Source organism: Argentina silus (assembly GCF_951799395.1).
Source record: "Argentina silus genome assembly, chromosome: 8".
Taxonomy (NCBI): Eukaryota; Metazoa; Chordata; class Actinopteri; order Argentiniformes; family Argentinidae; genus Argentina; species Argentina silus.
In genome coordinates, this window is record NC_139662.1 from 3236043 (window position 1) to 3259483 (window position 23441).

General features: G+C 44.7%; 3 protein-coding genes across 3 annotated transcripts in view; 1 reads left to right on the plus strand and 2 right to left on the minus strand.

The window, feature by feature from the left end:
- Positions 1-947: 947 nt before the first annotated feature.
- On the minus strand, positions 948-10229 carry smc1a (structural maintenance of chromosomes 1A). The gene is made up of 26 exons (XM_083675385.1): positions 9847-10229; positions 9201-9389; positions 8942-9054; positions 8532-8735; positions 8100-8338; positions 7536-7794; positions 7079-7219; positions 6890-6972; positions 6705-6804; positions 6253-6360; positions 5909-6094; positions 5530-5709; positions 5264-5410; positions 4932-5069; positions 4733-4849; positions 4495-4601; positions 4231-4372; positions 3805-3950; positions 3540-3693; positions 3287-3400; positions 3051-3207; positions 2764-2918; positions 2420-2571; positions 2211-2280; positions 1997-2107; positions 948-1728 (listed from the first exon to the last, which is right to left on the minus strand). The coding sequence occupies exons 1-26, from the start codon at positions 9953-9955 to the stop codon at positions 1648-1650; spliced, it is 3702 nt and encodes a 1233-aa protein (XP_083531511.1). The 5' UTR covers positions 9956-10229; the 3' UTR covers positions 948-1647.
- A 500-nt stretch (positions 10230-10729) lies between these two features.
- On the plus strand, positions 10730-13755 carry ribc1 (RIB43A domain with coiled-coils 1; the record flags this gene model as incomplete). The annotated part of the gene is made up of 7 exons (XM_083674715.1): positions 10730-10928; positions 11013-11236; positions 11432-11546; positions 12292-12410; positions 12940-13176; positions 13335-13501; positions 13674-13755. The coding sequence occupies 7 exons, from the start codon at positions 10730-10732 to the stop codon at positions 13753-13755; spliced, it is 1143 nt and encodes a 380-aa protein (XP_083530841.1).
- Positions 13756-16466: 2711 nt separating this feature from the next.
- l1cama (L1 cell adhesion molecule, paralog a) overlaps positions 16467-23441 on the minus strand; it is a 35461-nt gene continuing 28486 nt past the window's right edge. Inside the window, exons 11-27 of the mRNA XM_083675809.1 lie at positions 23336-23441; positions 23012-23172; positions 22660-22819; positions 22402-22526; positions 22155-22256; positions 21682-21885; positions 21377-21447; positions 21023-21248; positions 20784-20899; positions 20336-20552; positions 19998-20120; positions 19533-19709; positions 18995-19108; positions 18688-18834; positions 18183-18314; positions 17909-17981; positions 16467-17260 (exon numbers count right to left, since the gene is read on the minus strand). The exon at positions 23336-23441 is cut by the window's right edge and continues 6 nt beyond it. Coding sequence (XP_083531935.1) covers positions 16999-17260; positions 17909-17981; positions 18183-18314; positions 18688-18834; positions 18995-19108; positions 19533-19709; positions 19998-20120; positions 20336-20552; positions 20784-20899; positions 21023-21248; positions 21377-21447; positions 21682-21885; positions 22155-22256; positions 22402-22526; positions 22660-22819; positions 23012-23172; positions 23336-23441 — 2516 coding nt within the window. The 3' untranslated portion in view covers positions 16467-16998. The remainder of the gene's footprint in view (positions 17261-17908; positions 17982-18182; positions 18315-18687; positions 18835-18994; positions 19109-19532; positions 19710-19997; positions 20121-20335; positions 20553-20783; positions 20900-21022; positions 21249-21376; positions 21448-21681; positions 21886-22154; positions 22257-22401; positions 22527-22659; positions 22820-23011; positions 23173-23335) is intronic.

Consider the following 23441-nt stretch of genomic DNA (forward strand, 5'->3'; position numbering starts at 1 on the left):
CCTTCTCATTCATGCAGTGGTGTAATGGTGTGGGGAATGTCTTCTTGGCACACTTTGGGCATGTTAATACCAATCAATCATCGCTTGAATGCCACAGCCTATTTGAGTATTGTTGCTGACCATGTGCATCTCTTCATGGCCACAATTTACCCATCTTCTAATGGCTACTTCCAGCATGATAATGCGCCATGTCATAAAGTGAAAGTCATCTCAAAATGGTTTCATGAACATGACAATGAGTTCAGTGTTCTTCAGTGGCCTTCCCAGTCACCGGATATGAATCCAATAGAACACCTTTGGGATGTGGTAGAATGGAAGATTCACAGCTTGAAAGTGCACCTGAAAAATTGCATGATGCAATCATGTCAGAATGGACCAGAATCTCAAAGGAATGTTTCCAACATCTTGTGGAATCAATGCCACAAAGAATTGAGGCTGTTTTGAGAGCAAAGGGAGGCCCTACCCAGTATTAGTATAGTGTTCCTAATAAAGTGTTTTGTGAGTGTAATTCTATTGAATAGGTCTGTTAAAAACAACAAAAAAGTCTAAACCTACATTGTAAAATGTAAAACATTGGTATAAACAGAGAAATAGACATGGACAATAATTGAGACACAAAGTCAAGAGCTAAAATAGTTTGGTAGTTTATTAAATGAAAGGAATCAATACAATGGAATAAAACCTGGACTGCAGGAGCCTGCAGAGAACAATTTCCCATTTGCCTTTGATTGACCTTACCTAGAACAAATGTAGGGGATACTTGCAAAGCCACTACAAAAAACACTGTTATTCATTATGGTCATGATGGAATTTTCACCTGTAGAAAAAGCTGTAAATCTAACATGGTGCTAATATTCAACAATGCTAATAACAAAGTTCCATAAACAGTTCTGATTTCTCTCATATTAGGCCATGGTTTGAAAATAGGTGACTTGAAATCACAAGTGTGGAATGTGACCAAATGCAACCGTACAGTCTTCCTGACAAAGTTCTGATGAAATAAAAATAGCTGTAGCATAAGTGAGAAAAACATCAAAGCAGGCTGAGATACACACAAGGGGAAGAAGTCAAGGACTTCAGTTACACATTGACCAGTGAAACACTAAAGCAAGACAGGAAAGAAGAAGATAAACATTCGTACTTATCCAAGACAAAAAAGTAGACTAAAAGAAAAAGAAAATGCTCAATGTAATATATGATCATCCTATCATCAGGTTCTACCACGACAGAATACAAAAGTGTTAAAACGATTTGCAAGTTGCAACCATTTTAACTTCAGATAAAGTTTCATACGATAGCCTTAAAAATATTGTATATTGTTCCAAATTCAAATCAATCGAATCAAATAAGGAAATAAATTGTATAAATGCACATATATTCAGCTTTCAGCTGTCTAAAAGAACAACTTTAAGCTGCTGTACCCCCCACCCCTCTTCAAAAAGCCCTCACTAATTCTATATTTTAATATACTAAAAAAAAAAAAGAAAAAAAAAGATTAAAAAACATGATAGCAAACAACACCTATAAGCAAATGGATGCATGATTCATGATACACACTACAGAATACATTAGCAATCCAGAGACAGTAGTTATACGGTTCTGGTGACCGACCAATGTGTCAAAAAGCCCGTTTTGCTCTCGTCTGTCCTATTCATTAGGGTTGGGGTTGGCGTCAGGATACTGAGAGAGGTCGAAGGTGAGCACTTTGCTGATGACACAATCGCCTTGCTGTGGGGGGGGAAAGAGGGACAATTAGTTTTGTCCTAGATCACATAAAACATCCAGTACACACACACACATTATTGTTTAAGCTGTGTTTGAAATGATCCAAGACATAAAATGGTTGGTAATAATATATAACACTTATTTTTAAAGTGTGAAGTATTGCTTATTATCAAGGATTTCTGTATAGGTGTTCTACTGTAGGTGTGCATGTATTCTGTTGACTGAGTGTAAACTGTGCGGTGAGTTGTTGTGTTATGGTCAGGATACACACCTCTGGATAGACTCCAATGAGAGAGTCTGCCTTGGTGTAGAACTCCTCCTTCAGGGAGATGACTATTGCCTGGAAATTCAGCACTGACTGGTCCTTGATGTAGTTTGCCACCTACAGAATATGCACTGACAAATTAGATATGATACAATACATCTTATTGGGAGATTTCACGATGTACAATTCTATTTAAGGCATTCGGTATCTACACACAGACCTTGCCAATGTTGGTGTTGTCCAATGCAGCATCAATCTCATCCAGGACAAAGAACGGGGCAGGCTTGTAGCTAATGGGCATATTATACAGAATTATTACAAAATAAAAAAATAACTGAATAAAAATGTTTAACATCATAGGTCAACAGAAGATACATATTATGTGAAATACACAATACATATTATGCCCCCAGCCCCACCCCTTCTCACCTATGGATGGCGAACAGTAGGGCCAGGGCGGCCACAGTCTTCTCTCCTCCTGACAGGTTGTCCATGGGTCTGAACCTCTTCCCTGGAGCCACACAGTTGTAGTTGATGCCATCCAGGTAGGGCTCCTCCGGGTTCTCAGGACCCAGGAAGGCCTAAGGGAAACGGTGTTAATCATCTGAAAAAAATCTCCCAAACACAGCCCAATCTCACCCAATATACCCTGGTAAAACTTGCATAATCACAGTAAACTGCAGGCTAAATTGTGTCGCTTCAGAGAGCAGTAGAAGTGTATTAGTATGTCAATGTTTATGTATGGTTTTACTATTGTCATAGTAAGGGAGTACCTGAGCACTGCTGTTGCGTGACAGGGCCTTGTAGATCTCATCAATGTTGGTGGCCACAGACTCGAAGCAGGCGTTGAAGCGGTCATACCTCTCCTTCTTGATCTGTTCAAATGCCTGCTTGGCCTTCTTGGCTCTCTTGCGGGCTGCCTCGAACTCTGCGCACAGAATTAACAGAATCATGAGGACACCCTGTCATGACATTTTCTACAAGGAGGAGTGAAAAACAGCCCAGCCCATCTGGGTTCTACACCTCCCTCCCAACTCTCCTCTCTCCCCCTCTCTCTCACCGTCACTGGTCTCCTGGAACTTGTCCCTGACACTCTCCAGTTTCTCCATAGCCTTCATGTTGGGAGCGCTGATCCTCTGTAGGATGCTCTGCTGCTCGTTCAGACGCTGCTGCAGCGTGTTCATCTCCCCCTTGATCTCATCCTCTGCCAGCGCATCCTGACACACAATACACACAGTTACAGGTGAGCCACAGCACAAGTCTAACTGAGGTCATCATGACAAGAGGGCTTCCTACCTTGAGGTCCTCAGACAAGTTGCTGTAGTCGATCTCTATGAGAGCTTCTTTAGCCAGAACAGTGCTGGACGTCCTCTGGCTGTTGCTGACTGGCTCCTCTGGCTGAGAGCTCCCCTACACACAGATAACAATGAGGAAGAGGACACAGGGAACATAGCTTATGTTGCTGTTATCAGCTCTGCATCACTGTGTGCAAGAGAGAGTGTGTGTGTGTGTGTGTGTGTGTGTGTGTGTACATATGTTTATTGTGTACCTCTCCCTGGCCAATATCATCCATGGTTCCAGAGCGGAGGGGCAGTCTAATGTCCTGCATCTTACAGGCCTGGAGCAGGTTGTGACGGTCACTGCGCTTCTGCTCCAGCTTAGTCTCAATGGCTGTCACCTCCTTCTGAAGCTGGGTCAGCTCCCTGGGGCACAAACACAGGTCAAACACTGACACAAACAATATAACATACAGTATATACATAGATGAGATGAGAAAGATCAGAAATGCGATTGTGTGCGTCGTTTGAGCTCACTTGTTGGCGCCGCCCAGTTTCTTGCGTATCTCTTCCATCTCGTGGTTCTTGTCATTGACCTCAGACTTCTTGGTGAGGTGCTGGTTCTTCAGGTCCTGGAGCTGGGCCATGGTCTCATCTATTATCTTCATGTGCCTGTGCTCCTCCTAGGAGAGAGAGACAGGGAGAGGTTAAAAACAAAAAGACTCACTGACCAGCTTCATACAGTTACACTAACTAACTACATTTCAGAATCAGAATTCTTTTATTTGGCCAAGTATATTTGCACATACAGGAAATTGACTTAGTGAGGTTGGTGCATGGACATAAAAAAACAAATAGCAAATAGCTTATTTCAAACCATTTGCTTATGAATATGACCATTGGTCATGCAAAAACGTGGATTTTACACTGAATTTGTACTGGCTAGGCTGTACCTCTCCTTACCTTCTTGAGTCTCTCTATCTCACTCTCGTCCTTTTTGACGGTCTGCTCCCACATCGTCACCTTCTCCTGGTCTTCCTTCAGCTGGTTCTTCTCATAGTCAAACTGGATGCCGAGGCGGGTCTTCTGGGTCTCAAACTCCAGGCTGACAGACACAAAATGAAGGACGTCAAGTAACTGGACACAGAGAAACTGAGACAGACCTTAAAGGCGCAAAATGGACCACTTCAATACTGGTTCGTATTGACGGAACATGAGGAGACTCACCGTTTCTTGGCGATCTCGTTCTGCCGCTTGACCTTCTCTTCCTCGAACTCTCGGATGTTTCTGACACCAATCTCCTTGCAGAACTCAACAAACACCTCATCCTCCACCTGTCACACAGCATCACAGTTACCACCATCATATAGACATGTTCAGATTGGCACTCAATATCTAATCCAATTCTGTACCAATCTTTCATTGACTTGTAGGTAACAAGCCTTGGAACAAGTCATTGTCTCACCAGGTTCATGCGGTCTCTCAGGTCAGTGATCTCCTTCTGGCGGGACTGGATGATCCTCTTGATATCATTGATGCGGGGCCCAAAATTGGCTAGCTCGCTCTCCAGCTTGGACTTCTCCTACAAGGGTTTAGTAAAGGCATTTGTTAACACTAAATACAGTGACAATTGTCTGTCTAGGCTACTACTAAGACCGTCATACCTGCATGTTGAGGGAGAGGTGGCGTGTCTTGGTCTGCTCCAGGTCACTCTGGGAGTATTTTAGTCTCATCTGTAGGCCGTGGGCCTGAGATTGGACCTGACGCAGCTCAGCTTCCTTCCTCTTTGCCTTCATTTGCTCCTGCAGAGACAAAGAGATGCATCATGGTCAATGTAGTTGTTTTCTCTCCAGTGAGCCAGCCACCTCCATAGATTTCTGATAAATCCCTCTTACATGGTATTCAACTCCAATAAGATCAGGTGGTTTTGTACCATTTAAGGACAAGATGAAGCAATTTCACATTGAACTTGGCACAAGCCTGTGTGGAAGGTTACCTTGAGCTCCTCAGTGAGTTTCTCTTTCTTGTCCTTAAGCTTGTCCACAGCCTTCTCATCCCAGCGCCGAGCCTTGGCCTTCAAGTCGCTGGCTCCACCCGAGATCACACCAGACTTCTGGAACAGAGTACCGTCCAGGGCTACCGTCTAGCGGGGGGGAAGAGAAAGAGACAGACAGGGACAAAAATAGGGATGAAGATGAGAAATTAGCACAAACTAATCACCCACTACAGAGAATGGTGGTGCGGTATGGTATGTGTGATTACCTTGTGCCTGTAGGGTCCTCCGAAAGCAATCCTGCGAGCATCCTCTACGTTCTCACAGACCAGGGCATTGCCACAGGCATACTGCAGGGCCTTCTTGATGTGGGGAGGCTCATAGCGGATTACATCAATCACCAGCTTGGCACCACGCAGCTCCCTCAGCTTCTCATCTGTGGGCTTCACCTGAAATACCCAGCCAAGGACAGTTAGACATTTACCTACTTTCACACAATAATTCCCCCTTGGCCGGAGCCCAGGTTTACCGGGGGAACACCACAGAACAGTTTGTTTTTCATAGAGATGGTATTCCATTTAATTTTAAACAGCTGTGTGACCACCAGTGTAACCAGTTAGATTACCACAAGTTTTCCCCAGCGCATACCTCCAGGTAGTCCAGGGGCAAAAAGGTCTCTGGCTCTCCTCTCTGCTCCTTGATGTACTGGATGCAGTCTCTGCCCGTCTTCTCTGAGTCCACAATGATGGCATCCATGTTCTTCCCCAGGACCTTGGTCACAGCGATCTGGAACTTCTTCTGAGTAGGCTGGCACAGGTCAATCAGACGGCCATACTGGGTGGGGGGTGAGGGGAGTGGAGAGAGATAGTTTGAATACATCAAACGTATATTATACCATTTCATCACAAACTATTATACAAGTAAATTAAACAAGTAAAGACAGAAAAGACCACTATGTTGCCCTGTGCTTAGTTGACAGCCCTCAGTCTTACCACTGATCCAGGGTACAGTCTCTTGATGCTCTCCATTATTTCAGCCTTGCGCTGCTGCCGGCTGTTCTCCTGCCTGTCAATCCTGGCATCTCCCAGCTGCTCCATCACCTATGGGACAGAGACAGGACAAATACCTGCATTACAAATTAGTGCCATCTAACTGCTACTCCTCAGTGTGTTTTGTGACTGATTGTTTTATTTGCAAATTTTAATAAATGTAAATGTAATTAATTAAATGTACAATTAGGGAGCAAGTTCATCATAAATGTCCATTAATTACTCCCATTAAACTTTTTTTTTCCCCTACAGAAGGTACAAAATTACCATAGAAAGGGCATTCATAAAGAATAAAACTCCATGTGAGAACCTTCCCTCCGTTGCCCACCCTCATAAAGTCCCTCCCCCCACCACACATCTTTTACACCCTTTCCTCCTCAGTGTATTAACAGTACCTGGTTGAGCTCCAAGTTGATCTCGTCAATTCTCCTCTTGGCCTGCTCCACTTCCTCAGTCAGCTCCTCCTCCATGCGCTTCTGTTCATCCAGGGACTGCCTGAGGAGCACAGCATATGAGTGAGGGAGTCCAATACTAGGAAGATGTACAAGTAGCAGTCCAAATAACAATTAATGGGAGGTACCTGCTGGTGAAGATGTAGTCCTCCAGCTTCTCTATACGTTTCTGGTTCTCTTCAATCTCACGGATCTTCTGCTTGATCTTGGCCTGCAGCACAACATTGCAAAATGTTGCTTTCTCTTTGGTCAACCACTGGTACTAGCACTTCAGAGAAGCAATTAGTCAATACCTCCATGATCTTCATCATCCTTACCTCCGTCTCCACTTTCTTCCTCTCCTCCAGATCGAGGCGGTCCTGGTCAGCCTTCTGGTCACGGTTGAACTTCTCCAGCTCCTGGGCCAGAGTGGCTGCTCGCTTACTGGCCTCCTCCTTCAGTCTGTGGTACTGCTTCACCTGGGGGGAGGGGAAGGGCGAGGGGGGGGGAGCGAGAGGGAGAGGGTCAAACTACATTTGGGGGCGCTTAGTGGCGTAGCACACTAATGCGCTCACCACGTAATCGCAAGGTTCCTGGTTCGATTGCGACCCTCGACCAATCTTGCATGTCATCCCTCCTCTCTCTCCCATCTTGCATGTCATCCCTCCTCTCTCTCCCATCTTTCCTGTCAATCTCTACTGTCTCTATCCAAATAAAGCAGAAATGTCCTAAAAACATATTTAAAAAAAAAAAACTAAATTTCTTGAATAGGCTCCAAGGGAGAGGGTGTCTGACCTGGTTCTCCTCCAGGGTGAGGTCCTGGCCCTGGCTCTGGGCCTCCTCCTCCATGCGCTCCTCAAACTCCTGCCTGGTGACCTCCACCGCTCCCTGCTCCCGGTCCAGCTCATCCATGTCCCCCTTGCGCTTTTTGTACATCTTCTGGGCGTTCTGCAGGGACTTGCGCGCTGCCTCCAGCTTCTTGATCTTGTGCGAGGTGTTCTCTTTGGCCTTAATGTACTGGGGACGCTTTTGGTTGAGCTCAGCATCCTTCTCTCTGGATGGGGGGTGGGCAGGGAGAAGGGTGGAAGTTTAGAATAAGGTGTTCCCTCTTCAGTTTCCAAAATATGTTAAAAGATGTTAATCTACATTATTGTGCCTCCCTCTGCTACTGAAACTGCAACATATGTCCATAGCTACTTGTTTGACTTTGTATCTTTCAATGTAAGAACATCCAACTCAATTTCACACGCTGCAGTTATATGCCTCCATTAGAAGGCATATAAGTCACAAATCAACCTCAACACTTACAAACTACAACCTAAGGTCTACAGAAGGGAAATGGAGGCCTTCATCACTAACTTGATTTCCTTCTCCACCGTCTGCTGATCCCTCATCATCCTCCCCAGCTCCTTCTTTTTCTCCTTCAGCTCCTCCTCCACATGGTCCATCTTCTTGCGGTCCTTGTCAATCTCACGGTTGCGGTGTGACAGCTCACGGTTCAGCTTCTCGATCTCTGCATCGTTGTGGTAGAGTTTGAAGAGCTGCATCTGGACGTGGGCCCTCACCACCTCGTCCTTCAGCCTCTGGTAACGCTCCGCCTGACAGAGACAGACGAGAGGTGTGTTAATTAATGAGCGAGTGAGCATGTGTGTGTTCAATGATGCATCATAAAGACACAAATGTAAAGGGAGAGTAAGGCATATCGATTCAGTCACAATTTGACCAGTGGAAACATCAGTTAAAGATGAAAGTAGCTAGAGAGAAGGTTGCCATTTAAACAGACAGCCATACCTCCTCTTTCTCCTGCTTGGCCTCTTTGCGCTCGGCCGCGATGTTCTTCTTGCGGTGGTAGTTAAACTGGGTGTCCTCCTCAGCTTTCACCATCTCCTTCTTCCTGCGGTCATACTCCTGCGCCAGGTCCCCTGAGCGGGAGATCTCCTCAAACAGAGCTGTACGCTCCTTTGGGTTCTTCATGGCAATGGACTCCACTGCTCCCTAGTATAAGGTAGAATACGGTGAAGTTATCAAGACTGCATTGCATAGGACCCATGGACAAATCTATGACAAATGACTAATCAATTTAGGACACCATTCACTCAGTAGAAACTTTAATTAATGTACATTTTGCTCTGCTATACGGTTTCCTTAGATGTGCATATTTGTGTGTGTGTGTGTGTGTGTGTGTGTGTGTGTTGTCTCACCTGGAACACCAAGAAGTTCCTGGCCTTGATGAGGATGCCCAGTTTCTCCAGCTCTTCACTGTACTCAGCGAGGCCCACCACCTTACTGTTGATGCGGTACTCTGAAGACGAACCTGAGACAGAAACCGTGCAAAACAGTTAGACCTATGCTATTTGATATCAACCTGATTCGCACATCAAAGAGGCCCAGCAGAAATTGAGTGAAGTGGCATAGTCACACAGTTTGTTCAGGGGTGGATGTTGGGCAGCCATAGCATACCAATGATGATCCTGGTGAAGGTGCGCTCCTCATCATTGTCCTCATGGTACACCATGCTCACAAAGGCTCTGTTGGCAGCTGGCTTCCCCACAGGGGCTCCATGAATCAAGTCCTTCAGTGTCTTCACACGCAGGTTACTGGTCTTCTCAGCCAGCACAAAGCTGATGGCATCCATAAGGTTGGATTTGCCTGGGAGGACAAGCAGTGTTGAGTGAGATATGCAAATGTGGTACCTATGTCTTAAGCAGTTTTAAGACTATACCCAAGTGCTGTGGCCTAAATACTAATAGTCTCATGATTGATTAACTTCTTGAGTGAAGAGAACTGAAATTTAAAAAATGAATACTGAGTAGTGGTATGTGGGTGTGGTTGTGGTTGTCAACAAGCTACTTTTAACATTGAATTTTAATCCTGATCCACTTAAAGTTTAGCTATAACGTTAGAATTCTTTACAGGTCGTGACAGTGTTACTCATGTTCACTACTGTATTACTACAAAATGCAATACTAAATCAAATGCAAACATTCATGATATGCGCGCTCTCATTATCGACATGGTACAACATAACGACAGATACTATGCATGCAACCAATGATTGACTAGTACAGACAACATTAGCATATTAGCATTGTTGGCCATAACTTACCAGATCCATTGGGTCCAATAATCGCAGTGAATTTATGAAAGGGGCCTATGATTTGCCTTCCTTTGTAAGATTTGAAATTTTCGATCTCAATTAATTTCAAATAACCCATGTTTGCTCAAACAAATGTATCCTTTTCTTCTGCGGAAACAGGAATCTGTGTTGTGTTGTTAGTTAATGTTGCTAGCTAGCAGCTAGCTAAAATGTTGCACTCAAGCGAGACGCATGCACGCAAATTGTATACACCTCTCCGTAAAATATTTCGTTACGACAATCAAAAGTCACATTATCGATATAATGTCTGTCTAATTAATTTGATTAGCTTGCTTTAAGCAAGCTAGCTTTCAAAATGTACGTCTGCAACAACAATGCGCCATTTTACAGTCCTGCAGTCCCCGGAACGCGCGTAATATAACTATTTCTCGCGAGATGATGCTGTATCTGAATACCATAACACTTCCACATTCAAGTTGATGTATTTATGTTTATTTCTCGCAGGTGCACTCAACATAACATTGTTTCATAGTCTTTCCACTCACAGACTAATGATATCACAAAATTGAGTAACACGACGCTGGTGCAAATTAAGAATTAAGCACATCTTATTGCTGTTACCATGGTGACTTGCAGCGTCAAAACAAGAGAGGTGAATTTAGAATGAAGTTATCGACTGACTTCTCTACTGGATGATTGATATTGTTGCACTTAATTTGTGGTAGGTATTGGCATGTCTTTCCTATCACATTGAAAGGGTTTAATCATACAATTAAATATTTAATTTGTTCTACTGTCTTTGTTCTTACTGCTGACAAAGTGTCGGCATTTTTTTTCAAGTGCTTTCAACGATTGACTTGTATTGCCATACAGACCCATCAAAACTGTGAGAATGTATAAAGTGGATTTGCCAGTGGACAACTCCGCGGATGTTGCAGTGGAAAGCCGAAGGGCCGCGGAGGCTGCGCGTCAAGCCCGAATTTTCAATGCTCGAAATCGAGTGATGGGTTTGGACCTCCAAGCACTGGAGCGCCAGGTAGCGGAGAGACTAGAGCGCGAAGAGATGGAGGGTCAACGAGAGAGGGCCTTCGGTAAGAGAGGACTTCGTAAAAGAGAATAATTAGATATTGATAACATTAAAAACTAACCAAAACGTGCCCATGTTTGTTTTGCAGATATGCAGAGAGTGACTCAAGATGCAATTCTGATGCAACAGCAAACTGAGGAGATAGAGAGGAGGGCAGAATTGAACAGGGACCTCGTACAGTACCGAGAAATTAGACAGCGTGCAAAGGAGTCCCGTGATGCTGATCTCAATGTTGGCAGACAGGGGGCACTCGGGTTGTCCATCCCCATCCCAGAGTCTGAATTGGGACCTGCCAGTATGCAGGTGTTCCAGGTAGCCTATAATACAATGTTTAGGTGAAGTCAGCTTTTTGAAAGATATGTCAGATATGACATGTGTGAATGGAAGAATATGTTTGAATTTATGACTAATTTATTCACACAATCATATAGCATAATATAGGCTTAGTAGAGGTAACTTTCTGAACATGTGTTTTATGGCTTTGCTGTATGTGTGTGTTCTGATCAGGGAGAGGGTATCGGAGACACTGAGAAGAAGAGAGCACAGATGGAGCAGACAGAGAGAGCACTACGAGCACAGAGAGAGGACAGTGAGAAAAGACACAAGGAGAACAAACACAAAGGTTAAAACACATATACACACTCGTACACACACACCATTGCCTCCAGTGTTTTTGTTTGCTGTTCCTGGGGTTGTTTGTCTTCTATCTCTGTTGTTGTTTGAGGTTATGGTATCCAGCTGTGATGCTGCAGTGTGGTACTTCTTTTCTGTTCCGTGCTAATACTGCCCCAACCTACACACACACACACACACACGCACACACACACACACACACACACACACACACACACACACACACACACACACACACACATAGACACAGACACAGACACACACACACACTCACTTATATAGATATAGCCTCCGTAAATCATATACACGCCTCATGTCCTCGTGCAAAAACAATCATACACTCCCACGCACACAGTCCTTCCCAGGTGGCGTTGATGGATGCTCATGTTTGGAGTGTTTATGTGAGAGCATGTTGTTGTGTGAGTGTTTGTGTGGGTGATGATATCTAGTGTGGGTGTGTACAGTGAAGCCCTGCACAGTGTATATGACTTACAGTGTGTGCGTGCAAGTCTGTGTGTGTGTGTGTGTGTGTGTGTGTGTGTGTGTGTGTGTGTGTGTGTGTGCTCTTGCGTGCGTGCAAGTCTCTCTGTGTGTGTGTGTGTGTGTGTGTGTGTGTGTTCATGTTTATTGTCCCAAAATCATCCTGTGGATAAAACTGTGTGTGTGTGTGTGTGTGTGTGTGTGTGTGTGTGTGTGTGTGTGTGTGTGTGTGTGTGTGTGTGTGTGTGTTACAGAGCTGCTGAAAGGCAAAGAGCTGGTACAGCAGGACCTGAGGGCTGTTCAGCTGGATGCACTGGAGGAGGAGTGTAAGAGGGCAGCCCACATTGCGCTCAACAACTACAACCACGCTCAGGTACACACACAACAGGACAGGACACACCACCAGGTTGTGATGCACAGCATTAAGCCTGATGTGGTAGAACTGTGACAGGGTGTACTCAGATGGGAGTTTTGCATTACAAAACTAATTGAAGATGTTAAACGATGCGCACACGCTCACTCAGGGGAAATGACGATCGCACAAGAGGAGCCGAGCAACCTGGAGAGTAAAATGCTTTGATTTATGCGTGGGCAGCCCCTTTTTAAAAGCTTTCCCTCATTTGCCTGACTGACTACAATGAATTCTCCGGTGGGAGGCATCATTATAAATGCTTTTTGGTCATAGTGTTTTTTCTAATTACCCCTCTCTCTCTCACACACACACACACCACACACACACACACACACACACACACACACACACACACACAAAACAGACAGTGTGGTTTGGCGATATCTCCTGGGCCCCCTTGTCGAGGTAGAACTTGCCCTTAACCACAACTGGGATCAGATTACCTGACCCCCAGTCACAACCTTTAAAAATGTATCCTGGTTCCCTACAGGCTGCGGAGCAGGCAGAGAAGCGGATGAAAGAACGTCTGAGACAGGAAGGGGAGGAGCTAGCAGAGGTGTGGCACATGGTGACCTCAGACATACTGACAGAATGTCCGGAGGCTGCAGAGAGAGAGGGGGGTGGAGTCAGCGGGCCCAGGGTGCTGACAGATAGGTGGAGGGGGATGAGCACCGAGCAGCGGAGCGCCATCCACAGGCAGAGAGAGGAACAGCGCACAGAGAGAGAGGTACTGACATCTCAAATAGAGCACACTCATATACGGGCCTCTACGGACGCTCTCATGGAATATCATTGTCGGTAAACTGAAGGGGATCTCATAAGCCTTTGTTCATCCCCTCTCAGGTGTTTTATCCCATCTCCTCTGGTTTTCTTAATCAAATTTAGCTGCAGAGAGAGACTGAAAAGCAGAGAGATGCTGCGTGGGATTTCCAGCGGATGGAGCTCACCCGAGAGGGGGAAGCGGATGAGAGGAAAGCGAAGGAGCTGCAGAAGGAGAAGAGGATTCAGATGGATAAACACAATGAACAGTTGGCCAGAGAGCAGCGTGAACAGTGAGCATGGCACACACACACACACTCAGCCAAGAAACACACACTTTTGCTCAATTTAAAGCCTTTGAATACTATGTATCCAGTAAATATAATTATTTTAAATCTAAAAAGTAATAGACATTGCCGTTGTAGAGAAGGATTTGAATCAGCATGTTTTTTGTGTCTTCCTCAGTCAGCAATACCTGAACAAGCAGCTGTACACCAACAGACCCAGTGCTTACTACTTCACCCAATTCAGCAGCAGCTCCCGTTAACCACCAACACACCCTAATGAAGCCCCCTGGCGCACACACACACACATACACACACACACACACACACACACACACTTACAACTAACACAAGCAAATAAAGTTTATGGATAATCATATTCAAGATTTCTTGTCTTTACTCCCAAGGTTTGGTCACATCATGTTATTCACTGTTCTCAGTGTGTGATACAATGGTCGCTGTGACGACATTTCTAGGCTTACCTACTCTTTTATGTTTCATATTGATTATTACGTAACATCATTACCTTTTTGTGGGATAAACATGCTCATTGCTGACGAGGACATAAACTGACACCTGTTATGGTTTAGGTTGTTCCAGGTACTTTATTTCAATCATATTTAGTTACAGTGGTGGAATCATAATGCAGATACAATGTTATTGGCCCCATATATAGTATAAGCCCCCTCCCTCACCACTCCATTCTTCCCCATGGCACGAACACACTACTGTACCCCCCCACATTCCCATTGTGCTAATGGTGCATACCCCATAGCATATAGAGGCACGGCTCCACTCCGGCAGTGAAATATAGAACCCCCCCTCCCCCACCCCCCCCCCTTGCCCCAGGCAACATTAAATCCATACATTGTGTTTTCCTAAGTAAGCTGTTGTTTTTCTCATCTATAGGTAATTCAACGCTTTTGTATTAGATTTGATGTAGTAAATATAAAAAAAAGGAAAGTACAGTAGCAGAGGAGAAACAGATGTTAGCAACCCTCGACGATCCCCTCGACACATGAAAAGCAAAGCGAAAGATGCAGTAGAGTGAGTATCTGTGTGTGCACACACTCATTCCCCATTCAAAAGCCCTGACACTGACAAACACAGATGTTTAGCAGCAGATAGTTGTGTGACAGAATAATTGGCATACTGTATTTTTGATCATTCCCGTATGAAAATAGATTTCTAAAAGAAATGTTTGTTTTTTTTGTCCTGAGTGTGTCTGTACAGCCAACAACAGGGAGGTCAGTCAAAAGCTCTCAATCTAACCCACTGTGTGGCCATAGGAGCCCCGTGTCTCTATCCCTGGGACTGGTCAGTAGATGATAGCCTTGGCTGGGGGTATATATACTGTTCTTAGAGTGGGGTGGGCAGAGCCAGCTATATTGCATATGCCCCCTGTGGTGAGCACAAACTGGCTCTCTGCATCCCTGACCTCTCATACTGCAACACAGCAGATCATAGACTCTCAACAGATACTCACTGGACTGCAATGCTTTTAGTCTGTAGACACTGATTGCCATGAACCTAATTCAACCTTGTTGGGTTGTCTGTTTTTTATTTGATTCTAAATGACAGTAGCTGTCGATATAAAACATTTTTTCGTTTGAATTTTGTTAGTCTTAAGAACGTTAACCACTTAAGGAACAATTCGAGGATTTTTCTTTTTTTTGTCTTTACATTTTTTTCTCATCTATCAACTATTTTTCTAAAACAGCCAAATCACTGTCATTATTAATCAAAAAAGGAAAGAATGAACACATAGGTTCATCATTACAAAAAATAAATATAACTACTTGCAACATTTAAAACAAACTTGAAACAGAGTTAAAACCCACACATTTGATCAAACCAACTCAATGATAAAGAACACAATCTTTTGGGTTGTATTTACATTCAGAGTGACATTTAAAAAGCTCTCTTTCTATGTCTCTTCGGACTCTTGATATCCATACCAATAACTCTGTTCTCATCTCTCTAATGGATTCTTGCCTGCTCTTTTTCATAATTCCAAAAGGGTTTTTGGCATGTAAATATAATTTAGTACCCAGCCCTACAACGAATACAGTACATTCTATATGTTAGATGTAAAAAGCAACTCATTTACACATGTTTGCCTTTCATCATAATCTGCTGATCAATAAGCCTGTTTTGGATCGCCAGCGTGCATTGTGTGTGTGTGTGTGTGTGTGTGTGTGTGTGTGTGTGTGTGTGTGTGTGTGTGTGTGTGTGTGTTTTACTCCCTAATAACTGTAAATATATCTATAAATACTGCTCCTTTTACACATTATAGAGTGTGGTGATATGCTATGACATGAACAGGTATGGGAAAGATTGTTTATCAATGGACATAGTTTAATACACTGTAGAAAGAGACACAGACAGATACAGAAAGCTACACATAGTTCTACACAAAAATTACAATATCATACCAATAATGACATTACACTTATGGTGAAAAGGCGAGAGTTATGACATTTTCTGGTGCTCTATGTAGACGCCAGCAGGCACAGGAACTCATAAGGAGCATGTACATATCTATAATACTGTATATGGCTAAATAGATAGATGTAATGCAGCTATATACACTGCTTGCTATACAGCATTTTCACAGCAAATTCCTCTTATGCATCCCATGTATTTATAGTATGAAACTTGGCTAGGGTAAATTAAATCATCTTGATCTATGAAGTATGTAGAAAAACAAATCATGAGTAAATTATGCAAATTATCTATAAAACATTGTATTTTTTGGAAAAGGAGAACATACTGTACAAATCAAACCTGATAGCCAACCAAAAGAATGTTGACTTTTTGTATCCAAAAAGTTAGTAGAAAAATAAATTAATCATAAAAAATTAAATTGGCAAAAACTGACATGGCTTATGAATAAATGGCTTATGACAAATAAATAAAACATGAGATAATATTTAAGACTTGCCATTTGTAACCCACATTTGCTTGCGCTGTCTGTGTCCTCACACTCGCCTCTCCATCCCTCTGTACAGTATGCACTTCTCTGCATTTCTGCTTAAGATCATCATACCTGAAATCCAACTAGTATCTCTACAGTACCTAGATTTGTCAGGGTTTTTTTAATTATAATAATTTTTTTCCAATTTCCATCTCTGTCTCTGCCAATCCAATACAACCCAATGATTTGATAAAGAGTGAGAGAGAAAGAGAGGGAGAGAGGCTAATGGCTGTCACTCAGGTTTGCTGTAAACTACATCGAGAAGGTCAAAGGACATCTTTAGGGTTGGTGGTTTGGGTCTGTTAGTCACGTGAGTGTTAGTCACGTCTGTCCGGGCTGTGTTGTCCTGTCAACAGACACTCCTGGTCAAACAGTCTGTCAAGATAGTATGACTGAATGACAGATGTATCGGAATCGTCACTTCTATATTGATCATGCAGTCAGCCTATCGATTACAAAGTCAGTCACGTTTAGAGATATGTATGGGCACGTATATGTTGACATGTTTTGGTCTGACAGTCCTGTGAGCTTAATCTAAAATGGCCGCTGAGTTGGGGAGGCCGTTGTTGGTGGAGGTAACAGTGGTGGGGTTGAGAGGGGAGCTGTCCTGTAGGCCAGGGTCTGGGCCCTCGCTGGGCCGGCTGTACTGACTGACTAAGGACTCGTCCATGTTGACCTCGGTGGTGACGGCACTGCTGACGTTGAACTCGTCCAGGTTGTCCTCACTAGTACACAGCTTACTCTCATCACACAGAGAGGGCTGGCTGGCGGTCCCCTTCTCCTCGTTGTCACTGTGGATAGAGAAAGTGGGAGAGTTGAGTTTTTGTTCACCTTTCTTGTACACTTTAGTGAATGGAACACACATACATCATGGCACACCTTGCCTTCTCAGAAAACAAAACAGGCATATAGAGAGAGGGAGAGAGAAAAAAAGAGAGAGAGAGAGAGAGAGAGAGAGAGAGAGAGGGGATAGGGTCAAGTAGGAGGTTGTGGTGGGAAAAACCATTACCACACATGCTGTGAGGTACACAGTACAATTATAGAATTATACCTTAGACCAAGTGCATACAGAGTACCACCAAGTCATAGGAGGGGTACAGTAAAAGGGTATTGGGTAAAAGGGGAGGGTAAATGGGGGAGCCTTTACCAAGCAGAACACTTTCAAATCTAAACACCAGACAGTTGCAGGGGAGGCATGCACAATAAAGCACTAAACAGCATACCTTTCTAGAGATCTGTAAAGCAGGGGGAAGCATTGGGGAAAAGAGGGACAGGATAAGGAACAGAGAGGGTTGGGAAACATATGTCTTCCCTATGATGGAATCGGGATGATCATGGCTTAACTCTTTATGTAAAAATTAGGATCAGGTAAGCGGAGAGATGCTATAGTAATCAATACATGACAATCGATACATGAATATCTAACAACATAGACAAACCTATATTCTCCAAATGTCTCATCCTTCATAGGGCGGGCCTCAGAGTCCACTTGACCCTCCTCTTTATCTTTAACTGAGAGAGAGAAAGAGAGAGGGAGGGAGAAAGAGAGTGAGAGATTATTGAATTTCATCATCTCTACCATTAATCACTGAAAGCTGCTCTGGTCTTCGAGACACTGTCTGACAGCTTGATAATGACATACTGTCAAGCAGTGTTGTGGGAGCACAGTGGCAGGACTCTGGGAAATGGGTACATTTGACTGATTTGACCTACCTGAGTATTTGCCCCCTTTGCCCCTCTTGATAAAGCAGAGAATGAGCAGTACCAGCAGCAGCAGCACGATGGCACTCACAAGCCCGATGAACCAGCCCTGAGTGGCAAAGCCTGCCTGCACCTCCGTCACCCCTTCAGAGAGAAACAGAATGAGAGACAGGGGAGGGAGGGAGTTGCAGAGGATGAAAGAGGGGATAAAAGGAAGAGAAGAGATTAAGATAAGAGAGAGAGCTTGCTAGTGCACGGGAAGCTCAGCCGACACTCACACAAGATGTAGCAGACATTACACTGGGGAGTGAGGGAATACGGCACAATGCCCCAAACAAATACCACTAATGGAGCATTTCATATGGCTTCGCCTCGCTTCTTTCATCTAGGACTTTTCAAAGCACTTCACTGTCAGGGCAGAGTGCTGCTGAGAGACGTAGGCTGAGGGCCCCATGTGTAAAGCCCAGAGGAGAGGGGGGGAGTGTTGGTGTGGGTACAGGCTGTGCTACTATGGTACCTGCTCCCTCTGTCTCAATCTCTGTCTCCCAGTAGGAGTTGTTGTTGTAGATAAAGAGCAGGCGGTACTGGGAGCCTGGCCTCAGGCCTTGGAGCTGGTAGAAGGACTGGGACGAGTTCAGATTCTCTGACTGCTTCCATTTACCACCTACAGACACAGAAGGTTTTACATGTCTTCATACCTATGGATAGAGGGACTTTGGCTATGGATAGAGGGTCTATGGCTATGTTTACACTCACAGTTAGCTGAATAAACTGACAAAAGTCGTCACACTTAAGCCTACAGTATGTATTGTGCCAGCTTGTACCATTCTTGTCGAGGTACTTGATGTGGAAGCCTACAGTCCTGTGTCTGTCCCGGGACACCCAGCTCAAGTTCACTGACTTCTCTCCAACCGACAAGCTGATGTTGGCAGGAGGAGCTGAAATTACAGAAGAAAACCACTTTAATTTCAGATCTGCATTGTGATACTAAAAAATCTAAAAGTGTTTTTCCATATAACATAATATTCTATTCCAAGATAGAAGATAAGATACAAGATAGTCACATGAAATGACATGACATGAAATACTATCAATCCGTTCTGCTTGGGAACGCATCCCCCACTAGATCTAAATGGCAAGAGTAAAGAATGTAAAGAGTGTAAAGAGTATAATCTCTGACTCAATTTGTCTCATCAGTTTCACACCGATAAATGGAGAAGTCAGTTGAACTCAGTGTGATAATATGACATGGTTCATCAGGTTCACCTCTGTATACCACAATCTCCAGTCTTCCACTCATGTTGCTCGAAGAGTAAGCAGAGAGTATGGAGTAAGTTACACCGTCTGCAATGCAAGACTAACCTCCGTCCAGTGTGGTGGCACCCTCCCTGATGATGGGCTGTCCGTCCCCGGCTGAGGTGCGTCCCCTCAGGTAGAAGAGGTAGCGGCTGTGGGGGTCCAGGCCCCTCAGGGTCAGGTGAGTGGCTGTGTGGTCCTCTATGGTCTCCACCTGCATGGGGCTGTCCTCGTTCTCCACAACTGAGGACCACAGAGGAGTGAAGAGAAAAGGGTCAATAAGGTTTGAGCTATGTCTCTGACATAATCTTAGAGAGCTATGACATATCATTGATGTATTATCATCATTAGCCATCTCCATTATTGATGTTTCTAGGTAAAACTGACATGTTGTTGATACATTGTCATAAGTACTGACATTTTTCCAATAACATGTTTGTATTGTACAAGCCAGAGAAGCACAACGAAAGAAGATGTAGGTGTTGATATACAGTGTAGGCAAGGGGTAGAGACGGATGTAATGTGACCCACTCTGTTGGTACTGCAGCAGGTATCCTTTTAGAACTCCATTGGGCTGGCCAGGAGGAGTCCAGTGCAGCGTCATCTCCGTCTCCCCAGGGCTCTCCAGATCGAGGGATGCGGGGGGGCCAGGAGCTAACAACAACAAAAACTCATTTAAACACTTGATTAAAATATACTTTCCTCACTACACCTTTTTCCGAACTCAGTAAAAAGTCACAATATGTCTCCAGCACACACATCTCTCAGTCATTCTGCTCCGTTTCCCGGTCCTTCTGAATAGCATTTACTTATTTAGCATATACTCTCCCTCCCTCCTACACCCCCCCCCCCCCCCCCCCCCTCCTCACCTCCCTCTTCCGTTTTGAAGGACAGGCTCTCCGAGGGCGGTCCCTCTCCCTTGATGTTGAACACAGTGACGGAGAGGTCGTAGTGAGAGTACGGCCTCAGACCCCCCAGGACCCTCTTCATCTCGTTGGCGCCTGTCTCCACCACCACGTTGACGTCTGGCTCCCTGGCCCTCCTGCCCGAGTGGTGTCCAATAGAGCCATACCTGGTCAGGTAAATCTGGGACAGGGAGGGAAGGGGTTAAATGGAAAAGAAGTGGAGAAATATAGATGAATACGATGAGATATGGGTGAATATGATGAGATATGGGTGAATATGATGAGATATGGGTGAATATGATGAGACCATGAAGGCCTAAGAGGTGAAGAACTGGACATTGCTCATGCCTTAGATTAGAGTACGCTGTAGGAGCTGAAGAGACACACCCAACAGCAGACGAGGTGCTAGTACCTTATAACCCAGTAGGTGTCCTCTCACAGTCTTTCTGTCCACTGGTGCCCATGTCACCCTGATAGCGGTGCTGTTTAGCAATACCACACCCACATCCATAGGAGCCTCTTGAGGAACTGAGATACAGAAAAGACAAATGATCAGAAATTGAGCATTCTAATCCATTTTAGGGCTTATCATTGTGTATCAGTAGACAGATTCATATGTCTGTGAGAAGGAGCTCAGGAACAAGATCTTACTGTCCTCTCCAGAGTAGCCAATGATAGGGTCAGGTTCAGGGCCATCCCCTATCTGATTGACAGCCTGCACTTTGATCTCGAAGGCGGAGAAGTTGCCCACGTCAGTGACGATGACAGGTGGAGCGGTGGTGTAGTTGGAGTGCCAGGTGGGTCCGCTGCCCATCACCCGCCTCCACAGCACCTTGTACTGGAAGTCAGGCCCGTTGAAGTTGCGCCTGTCCATCTCCTGGAGTGACAAAGACAGGAGGCAATCAGACAGGGCGTAAACACACAAGCTCCTCCCACAAAAATAAGCTGTTTTATTTTATAGTTGATTGTGACATGTTTTTTTAAAAACACCTAGGTTGGCCCTACCTCCCATGCAATAACCAGAGTGTTTGGGTCTGAAGACACACTCCTCACATATTCTGGGTTGTTGTCTGGAGCTGTGGAGAAGAGGAGGCAAAAACACCACTGACATCAGCTATGCAATACTTTAATACTAAATTCATTTTGGTATGACTATACTGTAAGTCTATAACCATAATATACGCCATCATTGTACGCTCTATCATTCTATACTGGCAGTAGCGCAAGCTTATGCATGCTGATCCATGAGGTATAAGCAGTAGGCATTTCAAACAAACAACACACAGTGACTTTTAATACATGGATCTGACCTTCAGCGGGTATGCTGTGGGGGTCAGAGGGTGTACTGGGGTCACTCATCCCGATGTCATTAATAGCAATGACCCGGAAGCGGTAGGACACAAAGGGCTGCAGCTGGAGAGTAACATTGTCTTTGTTGCCCTCGACGCGCTTCAGTTCCTCCCACCGTCTCTCTTTCTCTTTTGTGCCTTGGTCCTCAAACTCCACCATAAACTCTGAACAGAGAGAGAGAGAGAGAGAGAGAGAGAGAGAGAGAGAGAGAGAGAGAGAGAGAGAGAGAGAGAGAGAGAGATCAGTGACAATGGACAGGAGAGAGATAAAGTATTACACGTTTTTTTTCTGTAGCATTTTTGTTACAGTGGAATGAATGACTGTCAAGCATTTCGGTTTTTCCTTTCCTCAAGGGAGATAGATGATACAGCTTTGTAGTTAAAGGTATGACAGTGATCTAGCATCAGAGCCAGCGTGGCGTTATGTAACCTACCCAGCACAGCGCTGTTGTGCTCATCTCCTTTGGTCCAACTGATGGTCACACTGCGGCCCTTGGGTTCAATCACCTGGAGGAGACTGGGGGGGTCTGGACGGTCTGGAGGGGGACAGTCATTTGAGGTTATTAGATCAACATGTGTGTGTGTGTCTGCATATGTGGCATTTACTTGATACAGTACAATACAGTAGCGTAGTGATAACCTCACTGAGTTTGAGGTATGATAACACCCAGATGTTCATACCGACTATAGTGATGGAGCCGCTGGCCTCAGCCATGTCCAGCATGGTGATGACCTCACAGGTGTACACGCCCTCATCCTCCATCTGCACGTTGGCCACTATCAGATCAGGGCCTTCAAATGTGTACCTGGAAATAAATGTGAATTCATCATCATCATAATCTTCATCACAGTCCTCGCCACCATCATCATCATCATCATCATAATCATCATTCACACACAAACATCCTCTGGCACAGATACACTGATGTGTTTTCTTACTTATCCTCAGCGTATGATTGGAAGAGCTTCTGTCCGCTCCTCCTCCACTGGATGAGTTCAGGGGTGAGTTTGGGGTCCACCTGAGCCAGACAGGTAAAGATGGCTGTCTTCCCTGGCTGTACCCGCAGAGATTGGGGAGGAGAGATGATCACTGTCCTGTCTAAGATAGAGGTGAGGGAGTTAGTCTCACACACACGTGTGTGTGTATGTGTGTGTGTGTGTGTGTGTGTGTGTGTGTGTGTGTGTGTGTGTGTGTGTGTGTGTGTGTGTGTGTGTGTGTGTATGTGTGTGTGTGTGTGTGTGTGTGTATGTGTGTGTGTGTGTGTGTGTCTGTGTGGCATGCCTCACTTACTCAGCACTTCAAGCTCTGCGTTGATGGACAGGTTAGTGTAGCGGACTGAGCAAGTGTACTGGGTGCCGTCGCTGTGGGAGACGTTAGTGATCTGCAGAGCTCCGCTGGTCAGAAGATTGACCCTGGGGTCAGCCAACAGAGAATCGGTGCTGTCGCTCTCCCTGAGTAAAAACACACACAAATATAGTACAGTGTTTATACAGAAAATACAACACTCCAGAATCACCACTCCTCTGTGCCCTAACTGTTGAGGAAAACAGAAATTATATGTGTCTTGAAATTATAAAGCAGAATAGATACTGTGCAGCTGTCTGTGTGTCTCACCATGTGACTTTAGGTCTAGGAGAGCCAAAGGTCTGGCATTCCAGTTCAGCCTTCTGTCCCTCTGTGACAGTGTACGTCGTTCCCTCCTCAGTCAGGATCTGGGGAG

Bases quoted from the DNA above. Each gene is read 5' to 3' on its own strand.
- smc1a (XM_083675385.1), bottom strand. From the start codon at position 9,955: ATGGGTTATTTGAAATTAATTGAGATCGAAAATTTCAAATCTTACAAA. The intron at 3,208-3,286 runs GTAGGAAGCCCT...ATTGTGTGTCAG, and splicing joins ACTTGTCTGAGGACCTCAAG to GATGCGCTGGCAGAGGATGA. The intron at 2,108-2,210 runs GTCTGTGTGTAG...CATATTCTGTAG, and splicing joins ACAACACCAACATTGGCAAG to GTGGCAAACTACATCAAGGA.